Genomic DNA, 15,801 nt, shown 5'->3' with positions numbered 1-15,801 from the left:
CATAATTTACAATTTTAAAGTGTCTCAATAATTTCAGTTACCAAGGGCCGCAAGTTTTCTCTGAAAGGCCCCGAATATAAAACTGTATTTAAATTAATATTCGTCTAATATTTTACAACTTCCACCAAATCCTTTGATTTTCTAAAAAAATATCGTAATTAAATCACGTTAACTAGCTGTGTGGAATCCATATTTTTTAACATTATAGTCTCCGTGTTTGTTTGCCCACTTGAGTTATTGAGCGGAGGAACATCTTCATATATGTATATCAACTATCTTGATTATTATAAAATATTTATTCTTATATATGTATTTTTATCATCACATTAGTAACATTATTAATGTATTAAGTAAATCAGCAAATATAATAATAAACAAACATACGTATATATTTTAATAATTAACATAATCATATTTAGTAGGTAAATAATAAATAAATATTTAATACTAATTATGTGTCATTTTAGTCAAAGCTTGAAACAGGATCGGCAAATAATGAAGTGAGCAATTCGGGTTCGGTGAGATCACGTTTAAATTTTTGTGCAATTTCTTGTATTTTATGTCTTCTTCGAACATGAGGTAGTTGATAACTGAAATTTAAAAATATTATTTTTTCACTCTGCAGATTAAAACATATCAATGTATTATAAATAGTATACCAATCGTCATGAAGACGCGCCCGTCTGGCTATGTTCAACGCAGTATGCCGTAGAGCTGAAGGCAATCTACGTAGTTCCAAAACGGCGCCATCTGCAAGAGGTCCAGCTGGACATCCGTTTCCTGATCCAGTGCTGGTTCCGCCCTGTGCTCTAACGCGTACTAATCCTGATCCCAAAAGTTGTGCCCAAATTATACATACTTCCGATCGGCGCCAAGCAATTCCTGTTTCAGTGTATCTTAAGATTCCGTCTGTAAAAATAGCAGATTAATAACATATTGAAATCTTATATGTATGTATACAATGAGCACATTGTACTAACCAATAGAAAGATCTAAGTGATCTTCATAATTCTCCAGCCAGATTATCAATATTTTTGTGGAATGTTGGCGATTTCTTCTTCCGCTTCCTAATGTTTAAATAAATAAGTATGATAGGTAGAAGCGTATTATTAAATATATACAAACCTGCAGAACAGAAACTTGAATTTGGCGAATGTTTTTCAAAATCAAGTGATAGCGTTCTAGGTTTATCGGCCGTGCTCATTTTGGTAGTTGATGCAGTGATTGTAGAAAGTTGACTGCCAGATTCGTTATTGCTTTTGTCATACCAGTTGATTCCGGGGACGCTATTTGACACGTCCCATGATGATGCGCTGTTTCCGGAGCCAATGCTACAGTTTGATATGCAGTTTCCTTCAGGATCAGATTTGTTTTGCGAATCGCCGATATCCGTGTCAACATCGTCTTTGTCGGAGGGTACTATAAACGCGACTTCAGAGCTTGCATCAGCCCAATAAAGAATATGCGTATCTCCATTGTACAAAGCTCCTCCGTGGTTTTCCGGATCTATATTACTAGTGGACGATTTTAGTGTGTCCGAATTATCCTGGCTATCATTTTCGGTCTCTGAAGTAGCAGACGGAATGTAACTCGTGTCTATGTGTCCGGTCCATCCTGCGTGTTCTTTCACTCGAACCGGCCACCCTAATCTATATTTTGTATAATAATATAGTTACAATCAAGACACAAAGTAAAATATAATTTGTTAATGTATACCCTCTTAACATCTCGAGGAATGCGGGACTGACAGTCTCACGACTGCGGGTGTTTCGTAAAATATCATTGGGGTGGCTCTGTCCTCGAGCACAATAAAATACGTGGACTGTAGCAGCGGCACGAGCCCCCAATTTATCTAACGCTCCTAGTTCACGTCTAAATTCTTCGCTCGATGAATCCAATAATAAAAGCTTTGGAACGTTATTCTACAAAAATTGATATATGTTCTATAAAAATATTTATATAGTGAATGTATTTGTAAATCAGACCAATAAATTACTTTTTTTTCTCCCCCGATATTCAGAAAACCAAAATGGGATAGAAATAGCCGAGCAGTTTGAAATTCTTGAACGGGTTCCGGTGGCACGCATTCTTCTGGAATCTAAGTACAGAATTAAAATAAAAGTGGCCTCGATAAGCAAATAAGTTTAGAATTGTAAATATATATATAATACTGATTGGTTTTCAGGATTATCCCTCGATGCTTTTTCTATAGCAGCTTGTGTTTCGAGTAATTTGAAGAGTTGGGTAGAACCTGGATCGTTAAGTGATCTCAGAACGCTTTCTAACGATGGGAAGGACTTGTCTCTGTAAGCGTGATATCAAGTTTTTATTTAAAGTGCTGTAAATAAGAAGTTTTAATAAATTAATTTTTATTACGCAGCAGATGGAGGTCCTTGTGGCAATGGAGTACAAACTGGCGGAGCTGCGGGCGGTGGTTCCCAGAAAGGTACCGGTCTAGTGCCTCTGCATGCTCCTGCACGTCCTCCAGCGCGACTGCGAGCTAACTGCCTCAACTGTAGTGTCCATGCATGTCTTCCAAACGCTCCTCTTAAAATAACTAAAAAGAAGAGACATTCAATATGTAAGCAAAATGAAGCATTTAAGAAAATGTGTGATATAAACCAGTAAGTGTAGGTTGAGGATCTTGATCGTTTGCAAGCGGTTCCTCGAGAAGTGCTAATAACGTGCTGTCATCGGCTACGAAATAACGAAATCTGTAACAAAATAATAATTTAATCGCAATTATAGCAAGTATAATATGCTTGCTGTGTACCTGTGTATTGGGGTACGACTTGATGGCGTACAGTGCTTAGCCAATGTACGTTCATCTAATAAAGAACCCAATGAAGCAGCACCACATGCACTCGGAAGACCTCCGACCTTTAATAATAGCAAATTATGAATTTGTTAATTAAATATTGTATTTAATATTAACCTGTTCTAAAATAAGAGCTAGTAGATTTTCTGCGGCATCACGCACTCTCATTGAAACTGGTTTAAGCTCCTTCTCGTCTTTCATTTTAACAGGATCTCCAGGTTTTCCTATAATTTATAGTTTTCATAAATGTCGAATTTAATGCATATTAATGAAAACGTGATCTAACCGACGCTTTTAGAGCCTGATATGCCAAGTTCAACAACTTCCATAACTGTAGCGAAACACTCTGGATCGGCTAGGAGAGGTGCCTGTAGCCACGCCGCTAAGCATTGATATGCTGCGACTACTGAAGAATGGAGATCCCGAGAATGAGCTGGAGGTGGCCGGGAACATTGCACTGTTATGTAGTCACAGATCCATCGGATAGCTCTTTTGCACTCGAGGCTATCTATATTTTTATAACCAAAGATATATTACACTTTTGTTAAATTTATTGCGAAAATATAATAATTAAAACTAAAGAATCTCACCTACGAAATAATCTGAATGCAATAATAAATAAATAATATACTTTTAGGAATAACTATTGTAGATCTGTTGTTAATTATACCTGAAGAGCTGTTGTGTAATCTCGCCAGTCCTGCTAAGAGTTCAAGTGCGGCCAGTGAAACGGTTAGATCTGATTTCCACGACGATATTAATCTATGACATACTAGATATGTGGCTCTAACTAGCAATGGTGCTCCTGTAAAAAATTACATTACATTAAAATTTAGACTTTGCATTCATGGCAATACATAGGATGTTCTATATTTTGCATTAAGGTTTAAATAACTGAAATTAGTTCGTTTATTTGAAAAAAGAGAGTAGTTTGTTTGAAAAATAAAGAGAATTTAAACCATAATGCGCCAACCTATAAAACGTTGTAGTGTTATCATATTTATGTCAACCCTTTGAGTAGTGAGTTAATCTATACACATTTGTTAATTTATTGGAATAAACCTGGGAATGAGTTATTTTTATGTATTTTTCCATAATTATTTATTATTTTATATTGCATTTATAGTAAATTATAAAAAAAATCAGTGATTCTCCATGTTTAATGCTTTGATTTATTTTACTCCTTTTTTGTGTAAGTATATTTAATAATTTATTTTATTACTTTTTTATTATTAAATTTCGTTAATTTATTTAATATATTTTTTATACGTTATTCGGCTTTTGTGTTATTCGGATTTTTTTATTTTAATTCGGAGGCTCTCAATATTTTTTATAAAATTATTATAAAATATTTTTTGTTATGTTCATTTATTTCCTACTATTGCTTCGCCTAATAATTAAAATTAAAATGAGTATAAAATTACAGTACGCGTCGAAACTAAAAACTGTTTGTATGTGGTGTAAAAATCTTAAAAAGTAAAAGCAATTGCAAAATAAACGAATAAATAAAAACGTGAATTACCAAAGCCATGTGTCGAGGGATCAATGTCTTTTAGAAGCGAATCTGCGTTGGGAAAATCGTCAATGGAAGATAACGCTCCTTGATGGCTGCTCGACGAGCTATGTGCTCCCGGGCCTGTGCTGTCTCCTTCCGAGCGCCCTGAGGCACCAACGTTGATAAAAAAGCATGATTTAACTTGCGGTCAAGCGGCAAAAGTGAACGATAACAAAACATTCGAGCAAAATGATATATGCATATGACAATCGCCGATCTACTGTTCTAATAGTCTCTGGGATATTTTGTAATCTTAAATCTGAATAACTAAACAAAGCGTATAAATTTCTAAATGTGTCTTATTCAGAATTAGATAACTTTTTAATGAATGCAGATAATTTACAAACTGGTGCATATACATACTTTTTACTATGAATAATAAACACAGCATTCTCACCACTTGCTACCTGAGGAGCGTTGAATATACCGTTGGATGAACCGTAAGGAGCGTGACTGACGCACAAATATAGCGCTGACAACAAGGGGACGGCCAGTGGAGGCCACCATTCGGCTTGCACTGCATTTACCACCAGCAGCGATACTCTTCCGCTCAAATCTCCGAAAGTCAAACCTCTGAAAATATAAAAATTAATTGAAAAACGCATAATACAAATTTATTAAAATGTCTATTTTTACCTGTCTGGGTTTCCGGGGAGTTCTTTTATTGGTAAATTTTGCAGATGATGCGGAACGACCAAAAGCGACAGCAAAATAGAAATGCTAGCTCTGCGAAGCTCCTTTTTATCAATGTTGCCACAGTTTAGTTTTAGTTCCTTTTCTGGCAGAACTTTTTCTAGCGCGTCAATGAAATCAGGCACAAGAATGTAGACTCCGTCCAAATCCAATCTAAAAATGATTGTAGATTAATGTATGAAGATAAAAATTAATAGCTCGGTTTCTCTCCAGATTATAAGATGAATCTCAATTTATATATATATATATATATATGTATATATACCTGAAAATATCAGATGTGTTAATAAGTATGCTGGGAACTGTAGCAGGATCTTGTAGTCCTCTTTGTATTGCAATGTAGAATCTAGCATAATAGGCTGCAAGAACAGTCTCTCTGGATTGTTTGGAAGTGAAAATGCGGCATAAAGCTCCTAAAGCTTCAGCCCTCCCTATAATTAATAAATGGAAGTTTATCCATGTCCATTTAAAATTTATTTATTAATTAAATTTAAATAATGCAATGTGAGTGCATAAAAACAAGTTGGGGCAAACTCTATATAATTAAAAAAAACGTTTTTTTCAAGAATCAGTTCAAAGTAGTCTAAATACCATATCTCACACGTGTTCGAATAAACTGGTCCACTGAATTAGGTAAAAACTCAATTTAATAAAAAAACACTGGAATATGATTAGGGTTCTCAATTATTCGTATTTTTCAACTATTTTAATATTGAATAAAAAATGGATAATGAACACATAACAGTAGCACACATATTACGTTCATCTATATGCATAAATAAGCTTATTCCTACAAACGAATAAGGACGGTTAATGTGGTCATCGGGAAACAAACACAATAGTTTTGTTTATAAAGGGTCACCCGGGAGAAATACTCATGCGTCATTTAAAAGGATGAGTTTGGCAATACGACCAAATTGGTTTAAATGAGCATTTTGTCCATTCGTCTAAGAGTGTATAAAAGGGTTGAGACTTGCACACACATATTGCAAGGACTCTGCTTCCACGATTACTATACTTTGGACTTTATAGTCTACTATAAACCTTTTATTAACCAGCGCCCAATATTGGCCGTGATGATATTGGTATACATATTAACTTGTGCGATTAAAATATATACTCGACATATTTTATCATTGGTTAATAAAAGTCACACCACTCGGCCTCAAAACTTAATTTAAAAAATGTACCTGGTTGATAGTTATGTATTTGAAGGCCAGGGGGAAGATCTGGTAGAGATGGTGGAGGCGTTCCTTCTACTCGTTCTACATGTTAGAATATTAATTTATTGTAATTATATATACATTAAATAAAACACTATCTACTTATTAAAATTTATACATTTGATGTTTTATATACTTTAAAATTGATATAAGTTAAAAAAAAAACAACTTTATATTTTATTGAAGTACATAAACGTAGCAATAATATTAGTTAGATTTTGTATTAAACATATCCATATTGAGTAAAATTATATAAAAAAGCAATTGATTAAATTTCAATGAGTAGATTAGACTTGAGGGAATATTTACGGTTTGAAGTGTTCTGTGAAAACGTTCCTATAAGAGCGGCTTCAAATAACCAATCGCCGAAAAGATGAAGTATCGAATTGACTCTAGGCCGTACTGGGGCAAGTGGAGGTCGCTCGTTACTATCTATTATATAATATAAAATGTAATAAAATCTGTTTATAAAACTATCGAAAAATGGATTATTGTTTAGTGAAGCTTACAGGTTAACGGCGTTGGGTTAGGCGGCGTAGTCGGAGCGATACTGACAGGACGGCTAGATGTTAATCCGATAAGTGACGATCTTGGCAATCCTAATTGTTATATAATTTTTATAAATACTTTTAAACATTTAAACAAATATGTAAGTGTTATAAATAATTACAAAATGGATGCAACATGCTGATGTTAGTGGTGAAATTAATTAGAAAAATAAAAAAAACTTAAATAATATCTAGACACAAATATTTGATGTGGTATATTATATATAAAAACACAAATGAAATATTATGCTTCAATAACTCGTCATAAAGAAAACATTCAAACATTAATTGTGACGTTAAAAAATTTAAAGAATAAAATGATAGATGACGACAATTGTTATGGGAAGCGTGTGAAAAGAGCAAAAACAAAACACGGCACAATGAAACAAACATGCTTCAGACTCCTTACGGTTAGTCTGGTGTCCACTAGCAACACTGAAGCTCTTAGCGAGGCGTCTGTGCGGCGTTGGAGTGCCAGCTCCTTGGCTAGCCCCATGGCCAGTTCCCTGAGTTGAAACTTGTCCTACACAGCTTTCACTTACTTCTGTCCACCAGCTCGGCTGGCTAACCCCTGCGCTCATCCCAATAAAATAATACAACTCGAAAATTTTTATTAAGTTTAAACCGCAAATTAAAACCACTAACAATAAAAAGAAACAGCTCCGTTAAACGGTTAGTTTGTATAATTTTGTACATGTACACCTTTATAAAAATGACCATAACCAAAAATCAGTAACCCTTAAATAAAAAAATCACTTCCATATTGTGTTATAAAGGTTAATCTTAAGCTTTGAAATAAGAGTTAAAATGTTAAATAAAACACTCATTTACTACAACAACGAGATTACTCAAAAAATTATATTTTTAATAAACTTCTGAAACTCGCTACAAGAGAGTTAATTATGTCAGTATTACATCATCAAATCTAATTAAATTTCACATAAAATCATAATTTTTAATTTTTATATTGTGTCTAAATATCAGCAGTCACCAACATTTTGGACCTCATGGACCACTAAACTCAAAATGTTGATCCCGCAGACCGCAACCAAGATTTTTTTATAAAAGTAATATTCTAAATTTGAAATGGTATTTGTTTTTCTGTGAGGGAGATTTAGTGCTCGCCCGTTTATTGCTGCCACGGCCAGCTACGACGATCTGGGGATGTAATTGGATTAGCCCGTTTTCCTACTGGACTTTTATGACCGATGTGCTAGTTCTTTAGAGTAAGTCTGTCATCTGTCATCTGAACAGGTTTGAGGCGGCCGTTAAATATTTTGAACAAGTGGGAGATCTGACAACTTTACTTGATAGTTAACCTTAGTTAATGTTTTCCTAGCCTTTTCTAATCTCATGGAAAACTATTAATTTGGTTAATTAAAATCAAGCTAGGTTGAAACTTATATGATATTTATGAAGTGCTTTACAAGCTAATTAACTCGCCAGAGTTTTGGTACTAAATACATATGTTAAGTATTGATTCAATATCTTTAACGATACTTTTCTCATTTTAAAAAAAAATATGAGTTGTCATTGTAGCAAATGATCAAGATTAGTAAGTATTATTGAAATAAAATTTTAAAGTGGTTGTATAAAATATTAAGATATAGCATGGAATAATATGAACATGAAGATATGAGTCAAGATCTTTAGCTTTCCAATCATTCGTAGAAGTTGAATTTTATTTCATATTACTTATTAAACATTTATCACATAAAATTACTTAAACAACAATGTTTTAAATATTAATGAACGAATTACACTTATTATATAAACTATATGTAGAAAGCAATGTATTATTTAAATCAGCCCATCCTTCTGAGCCATTGTCATTAAATGCATATTAAGTATGATCGCCGATTCAATCACAACTTGCATGCATTTCTTTAAACAGATAAAATGATTATATATTTAATACAAACCTAAGAAAGCATCTATTTGAGCCGCTAGTCCTTTCATTGCTTTTAAGAATATTGTAGGCAAGTTAAGCAAGCATGGATGTTGACTGGGATCGCATGCCTCTTCTTGAGTGATTGCAAACTTTAAAATAAAAATATGTATAATAGTTAAATATAAAAAATTATATACATATGTATATTTTTTAAATACTTGGAGAAACTGTGGAGTTTGACTTATTATTTGCGGTCTACACAGATCAACAGGATTGCCTATGGTATGTAGCATTCTATACCAGCTTTGTGATACATTTTCATAAGACATGTCAGATGGGATGAGATTGCTATCTTCATCGCCTGTAATATAATATAATATAATAGTTAAAAAATGTATAATTATGGGATATAGCAATATTTGGTGCTTACTTATATTGAGAGTTGGAAATAGGGGGCCGTACATATTGTACAGTAATTTTGCTGTAAGACACAGTGTAACGCGTGTCCATTGTTCGGTGAGAGCGGTGCGATGACGCCAGCGCATGGCGGACTCCCTCAAAGTCTTCCAAAGCGGTGGACTTGGAAAACATTTGTGACACGCTAGTACCCATACTTCAAATAAGACAGATAGGACTCTTTCGCAGAGCTGATCGGCGACGTCGTCTTTAACAGCCGGTGGAGCTAATAACGTGTCGTTGATAGCGAGAAGGAACGATAAAACTAAATACCAAGTTTCTTGCGATAGAGATGCGCGAGAACAGACTTGCTGTACACTTCTTAGCACACGGTGGCATAAAACTGCTTGTTTGTTTATTGTGTCTGTGCCTAAACGAAAGAAAAATATGTAACGTAGTCAAAAATGCTATAATAGAGCTGTTCAGAAAATTCTCGGAATCAGATAGATATTGTTTTCGGGTTTCTTGCAATTTATACATGTTTGTCAATTTGGTCTAGATAAGTAAATATCTATTTTGAATACTTTGACATTTTAATTTTTCTAATTCTTATTGCAAGCCGATTTTGAGAACTATTTGTACAGCCTTCATGTTGTATGATTTATAAATGAGACAATTAAGGTATATAAAATTAGCACATATTCTTACCTAACATCTCTTGATATATAAATGGCAAGACTTGAAAATGAACAATATCGATCATTTCGACAGTGTTAAATTGATAAGATAAGTTGTTTTAGCAATACCAACCTTCACCAGGGCGTGGCACAAACAAATTATGCAGATGTTCAATTATACGTCTAGCATATCGTTCAGGTTCATTGAGAATAGGCGTCGGAATCGGGGGACCGGTAGACGAAAGCGACCCCGTCGATAGCGTATTCGGCAATAAGGCAGAGAGCCATTCACAATATACAGTGACACAATCCCGCAGTGCATCCTGTTCCGTGAGAGGTAGAGATAGACCATAGCGGATCACTTCCATCACCCATTCTACCTGCATTTAAATAAAGTAAGTTGTCATATATAACCGTTGAACATTAGTTTTCAAATGTTAACCTCTTGATGCGTGTTCAGAGGCGGTGTATGCTCTGTGCGCGATTGTTGAGGCGGTGGCACCAATTGGCGCAACACTGCTAATGTCACGTCTCGACCTCCGCCCCGCAGAGCTCCCAAGACTCCATGTCCTGCTCCACTACCGAGAGTGATACAACTCCACTCTGCGTACATTTGAGAGGCACCTCCGCTTACGGTGCGCTCCTGTTTTTCATAAAATATAAAAATATTATTAAATTGGGCATATTTTTTTGTCATATTGCACAGGTGAAAATGTAGTATGGCAAGAAGTGCGAATTTTACCGTTATGTTTGAAAACTACTGAGATATTACAGTATAAAGTATAGAAAATGTATAACATGGTAAACCTTATAGTTGACTTTGTTAAATACTCCCACATTCATAGGTATATCGTAAGCGCCAATTTCGGTCGCTGTTGTGTATTGACGGCTGTCAGTCGTATTTGCGTTTTAAAAACTTGCTTTGGTCATAAGTAAGATTTTTGCCGTCTATCTAATTACTCACAATCTATCGTAAGAGTATAATAAAAAATAATTACAAAACATTTAGTTATTGAATTGTATATATTTATTTTAAATTATAGGCTTTGATTTTTTTAAGTGAGACTAAGCATTTTTGCTACCGTATTAAATTAATAGCAATAAAAATAACAATATTTTTTTAAATATAAAAAAAGAAATCAAACATTAAAAATTACCATGTTTATTTTAAACCTTAGCTGCTATGATTTTTTTATAAGTAAAAACACATTGTATTATATTATTTTCAACATTCTATCATTATTTATTACATAAAATATTTAAAAAATCTTAAAAAATCTATTTGCATAATAATATAGTATGCAGTGCGTTTGTTTATTTAGCTGAACATGCAATCAGAGAAAGGGAGCATTAATATTTGAGAGTGAAATATACACTACTACCAAGAAACTGCAATGCGTAATATCAATTCTTAACCATATTTGGCAAACGGATGGTAGCATGTTAAGCCGCTGCAATAGTTTTTATTGAAGTTAGCTTATAAATCAATTAGTTACATGTTGGAAATTATATGACGTGAGTTATTGGCGGCTGACAAAGCACCACCGATCGTCGTCTTCACGTCGCGGTCCGGCATAGAATGTGCTGTCCTACGCCGCCATCACGTGTTAGTAGAGTGCCGCCTAATTTTGGTTATATGGATGCAAAGGTATTCAGAGCGACAAACGAAGCGGGAATAATGTCAGAGCGGCGGTTGAGAGCACGCTTAGCGTGTTATGTTGACATATGACAATGTTGCGAGCCCAACCAAATAAGTTGCCCTTAAAACACCCCGATAATGATAGGGAACTGCTGACATGCGAATGACAGAGCAACCAGTTGTACCGATCTTCAGCGTTACAGCAATAACAACACTATACGATAACATTATTTCCAAGTGTACAAAATGATTCTAACCATCTGTATCTGTCAAAATAATTCTTACCATTTAAAATAAATTCTAACCACAACCATATTAAAATTCTGACCCAAAAAATACGAGCTTGCTTATTATATCAATTTCTTATTTCACATTTGGTCGTATTTTTTTTGTAATGGCAACATTTTGAGTATTGCCTGGTTTTGTCTTCGGCATGTCACTTATATTTCGCCGGTTTTTATCATCGGTGACGGCTTTGAAAGGTTCGTACACATCAATTTAGATAGTTTTAAAATCATTATAGAGTTCGCTAATGGTTTTATCAAATTAATTAACGATTTTTAAAATTAGGTTATATTATAACCAAACAGTTGACAGTAGTTAAAATACTATTCAAAATATACATTTGTTATATAAGAATACATTTATTTTATAATATAATTTCACGATATTCGTATTTTCAGGCGGAGCAAATAGATGTAGCATTATTAATGTTTCTCATCACTTGAAAGAGCACAATGGCTTGAGATTTCAGAATAACATTTTAAAAACTGCTTTTTTCGACCACAAAGAGTCTCCTAAAGCGACTTTTTTGACGAATCCAAATCTAAAAGTATATGAGCCGAGTATACAAAGAAAATCTATTTTGGACCTGCCGATAATACCAAATCCTTTTATGAACGAAATCATTAATAAAATATCTATATTATATATTCCGAATGTCGATAATGCTGTGGAATGTCCCACAAGTCCAAATCAAGAAGAAAAACAAGCTGCGAGACTTATCATTATCAGAAGAAAAAAAATGAACAAGCACAAGTTGAAAAAGTTGCGTAAAAGACAGAGGTATCATATTTTAAAGGTACAGTTTTGTATATCTGTTTTGACAATGTATTATATTATAATATAATATTATAATTTAAAAATTTTATTTTTAAGATTAATCAACGACGAGAAATCAAGAAAGAGAAATTGTTCCAAAACTTTTTAGCAGCAAAGGTGAAAGAAGCAGAGCAGTTTTCTCCACAAAAATATATTCAAGAGAAGCTTTACGCAGCTAATAACAAGCCTTTGAATAGATATTGGCGTGGAAAAAAGTTGCCGATGTTTATTATCAGACAATTGAGAGGTGTAGATCCCAGAATTAAATATAACTATATTCAGAAGACACAAGATGATCACTATTAGTCAGTCGAGTGTGGTAGTGTTTTTGTTGTATTTGATTAGTTTTTAAGATCTTTAATAAATATTCGTAAATAGATTTCTTCTTTTATTTTATTAACTTCAATTCGGAATAAAGCTGTATACACCGGCATTAATTAGTTAGGAACCAATAGCTTGCTTTATTCAAGTCTAACAACACAATAAATGTACTCTGACATTAAGTATTTCGTTTTTGCTATCTTCAATTTTATATATAATATACATATGTATATTAGGTTTTCCAATAAGATTACGATTCTTACGATTTAAAAAGAATATTACTGTAACAATTATATATATGTATGTACAATATATACTAATAAGCTCATCTATTATGTATTTTAGTTCATTTTCAATAATAATTTTCTGTCAGCGATCAGGTAGATATTCGATTCCTTGCCAATAAAACTGTTGCACTTTTGACTCAAGCTAGTTTTCTAGTAAGTTATGTATTTCATTACCATCATTTAATATAATACAATGAAAATTGTTCGAAAACTAGTGGAAAATGTGTAAATATGAAAGTGGTAAATACAGTGGATGTTAGAGCATAATCTAACTCCTCAATGACTAATCTTGTGAGATTAGTGAAGTGCGGTGTTGTGCTGAACGAGCATTGACAATAAACTGCTGAATTGGTCGTCTTTGATGACCTACTCCAGAGAGTCATAAAATTTGTTTGTCTCAGGTATTGTGGGGTTCCTTTTAAGAAGTTCTCAGTATATTACTTCTTCCAAATATAGAATATAGGCGACGATAATAATAAGTAACAATAAATGCACTATTATAATTATGAAAATTATGGAACACAAAAGAGGATTAGCTGCGGAGCCATATAATCTTGAGTGCATATTTTTCTCTATCTAGAATGTATATTCATAAAGGTTAAACACACATATATATCAATATCGGTATTACAAAAAACAAAATGGGATTGCGATAATTATATAATACCTCAACACCAAGTTGAAAGAAAGAAAAAAATATATCATAAACGTAAAAGGTAAATGTTCATTAATATCTTAAATTTATTCATTCTTTGAATTAAAATATGCTCTTAAAAAGGCCAGTTTATCAGTGCTGAAATCGTTCAATCTTGATTGGATCTTCATGCAAATAAGTCCTGCTACAGAAAAAGCTCTTTCAGATTCAAAATTTGTTAGACTTATTATTATAACTTGAGAGTTTTCCGACTTGAATTCGCACGAACTTTGACTTAAAGAAGGCCAACCTAAGAGCTGATTTACACGCTGCCAGTTGCTGGCATGTCAGCTGGAAGTTGACTGGAGGGTCACTGGCATTCCAAATCACTGGCGCCGTACCGTTTACACAGTGCCAGCAACTGAAAGAATTAATGTTGAGAAAAAGTGCCACTCACCTTGCGCCAGTACGGCAGTGTGGTGGAGGGGAGAGCTGGCGCACCAGTAAACAAAAATATTTGTTCTGCTGAAGTTGCCAGCTGCTAGCATACCAGTGACGCATTGGCTTATCCAGTGACTGGCGTTAAGCGTTTATATGGTGTTAAAATATATAAAAATATTTTATGTTTGATAAAATATATAAAAATATTTTATTTAAAAACAGTTGCCTTTTTACGAACGAATAGTGCGATATGATGTGCGTATATATACATACGTACCAGTGAAATATATTGTTTTTAAAAAGTGCATTTTGATACATGCTTAATTTATTAAAGGTTAAAAGTACTAGCGTTCTAAGTAGGCCCAAAGTAAATATCAAATTTGAGATGGAAAATAAGTATGGTGCATAGTTTATTTACCAAAACGTTCAAAATTAATTATTGTAAGATAGTAAAGCATAGCATCAGTAGATAATTTCTATCAAAATCTATTTATATTAACCATTACTTACTAAGCCACAGACGCTCGCTCAATATTCACCATAGTTACAGGACTTTGTAGAGCTTACGCTTATAGACAGAAACTTCAGTAATTCATATATTATGTACTGCTAACTTTCATACTGGCGTTTGTGCCGAAGGTAGAATTTGATTATATCTTCGATGAATATCTGACACAAGAAAAAGTTTAACCTGGTAAATACGTAATTCGATTGGGTACTTTGTATGAGTTGATTTTATTATATCATGTAATAATTCATGCGATACTGTAGCAGAGATTCAGCAAAAATAAAAAAAAGTGAAATTATATTTGGGAGGAGTCAGAAATGTAAGGTTTAATAGTTATTATTTATAAATTATAAATGTATGTATTATACATATAATTTTTATATTATATGCTGCGCACTAGCCAATTCGAACCTTATCGCAGAACAAACTTTTGTGGGGAAAATGAGGATAAAGAGGTTCATTCACCGAACGTACAAAAGTAAGACGCACACGATTGTTAAGCGGCTTCAATTATTGTACGAGTCGGATCTTGTAACCTCATAAACCAAGATCATTCCGCAAAATCTTCCATAAAGTGGATGGACACAGCTTCACGTGCTGTGGACGATGGCGAATCGATTCATTCGGGTCCTCCTCAATACTACATTCCACAGCAGAAATAACTACTTCGGTGCGCACTGTACGACGTCTCTGCGGATGCGTATTATCAATTAGAGTATGTGTGGTGCGAAAATGACCCACGGTTGTTCGAATTACTTGCTCGGATGAACGTTTATGTTGACCGCAAAATAAACATAGCGCACGGTAAGTTTCACGAACTGAACCACGATTTTCGAAATAAATTTGAACAATTTGCAAGCGTTGTTCTGGCGTAAGTCTATTCAGCGTGAAATGGCAAACCAAACTGAGCACAATTCAGCTATCAGTTATAAAATTGACTGTCGCTGGAAAAAGTGTTGTCAATTCGAAAAATAAACCTCTCAAAAAAAAAACACCCTTTATATCGAAGAATTTATCTATATATGTATGCATGTATATATAGTCATTAAATACATACACGTTTCCGGAA

At 33.7% G+C, this 15,801-nt stretch overlaps 2 protein-coding genes and 1 long non-coding RNA gene across 13 annotated transcripts in view; 2 read left to right on the top strand and 1 right to left on the bottom strand.

Moving 5' to 3' along the window:
* The window catches only part of LOC148226521 (uncharacterized), a 123,437-nt gene that overhangs the window by 105,807 nt on the left and 1,829 nt on the right, over positions 1-15,801 (top strand). The window lies entirely within an intron of this gene.
* On the bottom strand, positions 278-14,336 carry LOC148226522 (ral GTPase-activating protein subunit beta). 11 transcript variants are annotated; one of them, XM_088204845.1, is made up of 28 exons: positions 14,241-14,336; positions 10,244-10,444; positions 9,935-10,181; positions 9,833-9,862; positions 9,159-9,554; positions 8,947-9,089; positions 8,760-8,877; positions 7,247-7,408; positions 6,799-6,888; positions 6,599-6,721; positions 6,257-6,331; positions 5,332-5,497; positions 5,010-5,219; positions 4,771-4,946; positions 4,341-4,478; positions 3,489-3,623; positions 3,105-3,326; positions 2,936-3,042; positions 2,774-2,880; positions 2,623-2,714; positions 2,377-2,557; positions 2,172-2,304; positions 1,997-2,098; positions 1,717-1,922; positions 1,126-1,649; positions 981-1,067; positions 660-909; positions 278-590 (listed from the first exon to the last, which is right to left on the bottom strand). In XM_088204845.1, the coding sequence occupies exons 2-28, from the start codon at positions 10,412-10,414 to the stop codon at positions 464-466; spliced, it is 4,518 nt and encodes a 1,505-aa protein (XP_088060971.1). In that variant the 5' UTR covers positions 10,415-10,444; positions 14,241-14,336; the 3' UTR covers positions 278-463. The 11 variants fall into 11 exon arrangements, with proteins under 11 accessions (XP_088060971.1, XP_088060968.1, XP_088060967.1 ...); XM_088204842.1 differs by lacking the exon at positions 14,241-14,336 and adding an exon at positions 10,609-10,759; XM_088204841.1 differs by lacking the exon at positions 14,241-14,336 and adding an exon at positions 10,600-10,698.
* On the top strand, positions 11,801-12,920 carry LOC148226523 (uncharacterized). Its single transcript, XM_088204854.1, has 3 exons — positions 11,801-11,922; positions 12,124-12,521; positions 12,599-12,920. Exons 1-3 carry the CDS (start codon positions 11,874-11,876, stop codon positions 12,845-12,847), a joined length of 696 nt encoding a protein of 231 aa, XP_088060980.1. The 5' UTR covers positions 11,801-11,873; the 3' UTR covers positions 12,848-12,920.

The sequence above is a fragment of the Plectrocnemia conspersa genome, unplaced genomic scaffold (assembly GCF_051122295.1).
Source record: "Plectrocnemia conspersa isolate PC_06_02 unplaced genomic scaffold, ASM5112229v1 ptg000014l, whole genome shotgun sequence".
NCBI lineage: Eukaryota > Metazoa > Arthropoda > Insecta > Trichoptera > Polycentropodidae > Plectrocnemia > Plectrocnemia conspersa.
This window is presented reverse-complemented; position numbering and strand designations above follow the sequence as displayed.